The 2,652-nt window shown below is 40.9% G+C and overlaps 1 protein-coding gene across 1 annotated transcript; it reads left to right on the top strand.

Moving 5' to 3' along the window:
- Positions 1-257: 257 nt before the first annotated feature.
- On the top strand, positions 258-2,647 carry LOC139029558 (DNA (cytosine-5)-methyltransferase 1-like; the record flags this gene model as incomplete). The annotated part of the gene is made up of 5 exons (XM_070449783.1): positions 258-529; positions 1,257-1,299; positions 1,871-1,978; positions 2,112-2,361; positions 2,616-2,647. Coding segments are annotated over exons 1-5 (480 nt in total), but the record flags the coding sequence as incomplete, so codon positions are not given.
- Between the last annotated feature and the right edge of the window lie 5 nt (positions 2,648-2,652).

Raw genomic sequence — 2,652 nt, forward strand, 5'->3', positions numbered from 1 at the left:
ATCAACCATTATCACGAGCAATCCGATTGCATTTTTATCTTTCCTCGATTTCCCTCGAAAAATCATGTACATTGTGGTGAACGAAGTAGTAGGCAAATCAATGGGGGTGTCAACAATTTACAATATTCCATAGAGAGGTGAAAACATACTATGAAACAAACAGCCAATGCTAATGTATCATTTAATTAAACTATCAATGTAAAAGTTGTTCAAAACCWTAATCGATACATGTATTAATGAAAGTTGATCCCATATTCTCCATGCGTTTCACCTATACATCAACGTAATGGTAAAGCCCAAAATCCGCGCGAAAAGACGGCCCGCACCCCTGAGCTGCATATAGCTAGCCTACAACAGATGCCACACACATTGTTTTTCAGAGAGCTCTGATTTTAGCACATAGTTTTAACGATTCTTTGTTGTCTTTTCTTGTTTTTATCAAAACGAGTTTTATATTTTAGTGTATCACGCTCACACTTGAAATGCCAGCCAATACCTCCTTGTCTCTGCCAGTGGATGTCAGGAAAAGGTAACGTTACAAGCTAGCTAGCGCAAATGTAATGTTGCAGTGCTGTCATGTTCGGCTAGCTAGCTTGCAGCACACTGCATTCAGTTCACCCTTTGTCCTGTCAAATAAGCACACTGGCATGTGGTATTCTTATTCTCACCGCATCACARGATCCACCATTCCATGCACAATACTGCGAATTAATTTTGCCACGCTGAAACGSCTCGGCTAACTGGATAGCTCGCTAGCATCTTCCACGGTTTTCCTATGCCATGTCTAGRTATTTTACTGTACCAAAGATGCGTTGTGCTTGGGAATGGATTTGGCGCCAAATAATACATTTTGTCTCATGTCAGCTGTTGCCTCTCCCTTCAATATTGAATACATGCATGTTTTTATTTCCTAGTTGGCTAACTAATGTTAACGTTCGCGTTATCGCTCTAATTGTTAGCTTGRTAGCTATCATCGACTATTTGTGAAATGTTAGCAACTCAAAACGGCTAYCTATCTACATTGTCTGTTTACAGCATGATAACATTACACTAGCTGGCTTCTTGTTCGATGCTTGGTACAGTAYCTAGGATAGGAATTCAAAATCAAGTCAGGTTCACAATCAATTGTCCAGCTAATTAGCTAGATAGCGTTAACATTTTAGCGTCAACAAGTTGTGCCATGCTGATATGTTGGATTTGACTATGTTTAGGTCATTGTAGCAAGTGGGTAACACTTTTTTTTGTTTTGTTTACAGGCTGGAGGTGTTGGAAAAAGATGAAGATGGGATCTCAGATGAGGTGAYTGACCTGATCTACCAAGTTTGACATTTGGTTTCYGATGCTAAAGACTTATTTAKGTTTTCTGTTATTTCATCYTTGACTAATGTCCAGAAAGCCGATTATGACCATCCCTTTGTGAAGTTGTATTAGTCGTATGTACAAGATACACATGGTATACATCGTCCAACGAAATGTTTACTTGCAGGTTCCTTCTCGACAATAAGATACAAGCGAAAGTAAATGGSTCAGACTAGAATAAACATRTTAGCATAAGTATAATACAAGAATGCACAGTATAATATTTACATCMGTTTTGGGGATTGGGGGYCAAGTGTTTACATTGTACATGATTTAGTGTGTGGCATAAAATTGTGTGGATGAGTGCATATGTGTGTGGAGAGCTGCTTCGTGTTCAGCATTCTGATGACTTGTASCTACAAACTGTCTCGGAGCCTGTTGGTATAAGACCTCATGCTTGATTGTCTTCCTCWCAGTAGGCGAGTGAACAGCTTGTGGCTAAGRACTTAAAATAACTTYGATGGGTAGCACCTTCCAAAGCATGTCTTAAACCAGTTTATTTAACTCATAGGACCGTGTCAAAGAAAAGGTCAAGTTGGTGCAGGACTTCCTGCATGCYGATGCCCAGGACCAGCTCAGCAGCCTGAAAGCCAAGATGAAGAGTTCAGAGATCTCAATGGTGAGTTGTGGCTGCATCCTGTCAATCTAACAAATTCACTCACTCCATAGAAATAATCTTTGGGTTTATCCAAAATTGCACCTTTTCATATATAGTGCAGTGCTTTTGACCAGGGCCTACATGTTCCCCTCAGGATGGCTACCTCTCTAAGGTGAAGGCCCTATTGGGACGTGAGCTGTGTGTGGAGAATGGCTCACACGGTGATGTTGTGGAGCAGAACTGCAAGAATGGCAAAACAAATGGCTCTGCCGCAAATGGTGACTCTCACAAGGAAGAGGATGAAGAGGGAATCATGGACACCAAAGAGGCTGATGCCWTGAAGTCTCCTTCTGCCCCCAAAGGAAAGGGAGGACGGAAGAACAAGTCAGACTCTGAGCCCAAGAGTGAGTAGGAGTGGTTGGGGACATCAATTTCTCCCTGGATTAATCTATACAGTATCCCTTTTCTGTGATGTCTCATGCTCTTAAAGATTTGTTATGTCCATCTAATTGTTTGACCAAGCAACTTGTAAAACCCCAAACACATCTTAGAGAACTGTACATTTTGGGAAATGACTAAGTGTTGAGGRACYTGGATGCATGTGCAATCGATTCCAAATCCTTAAATAATAAAACATTGTTTCTTTACTTTTGTCCAGAATCTCCTGGTTCCAGGGTCACAAGAAACTCTGTCTC

This window comes from Salvelinus sp. IW2-2015, linkage group LG20, assembly GCF_002910315.2.
Source record: "Salvelinus sp. IW2-2015 linkage group LG20, ASM291031v2, whole genome shotgun sequence".
Classification (NCBI taxonomy): Eukaryota; Metazoa; Chordata; class Actinopteri; order Salmoniformes; family Salmonidae; genus Salvelinus; species Salvelinus sp. IW2-2015.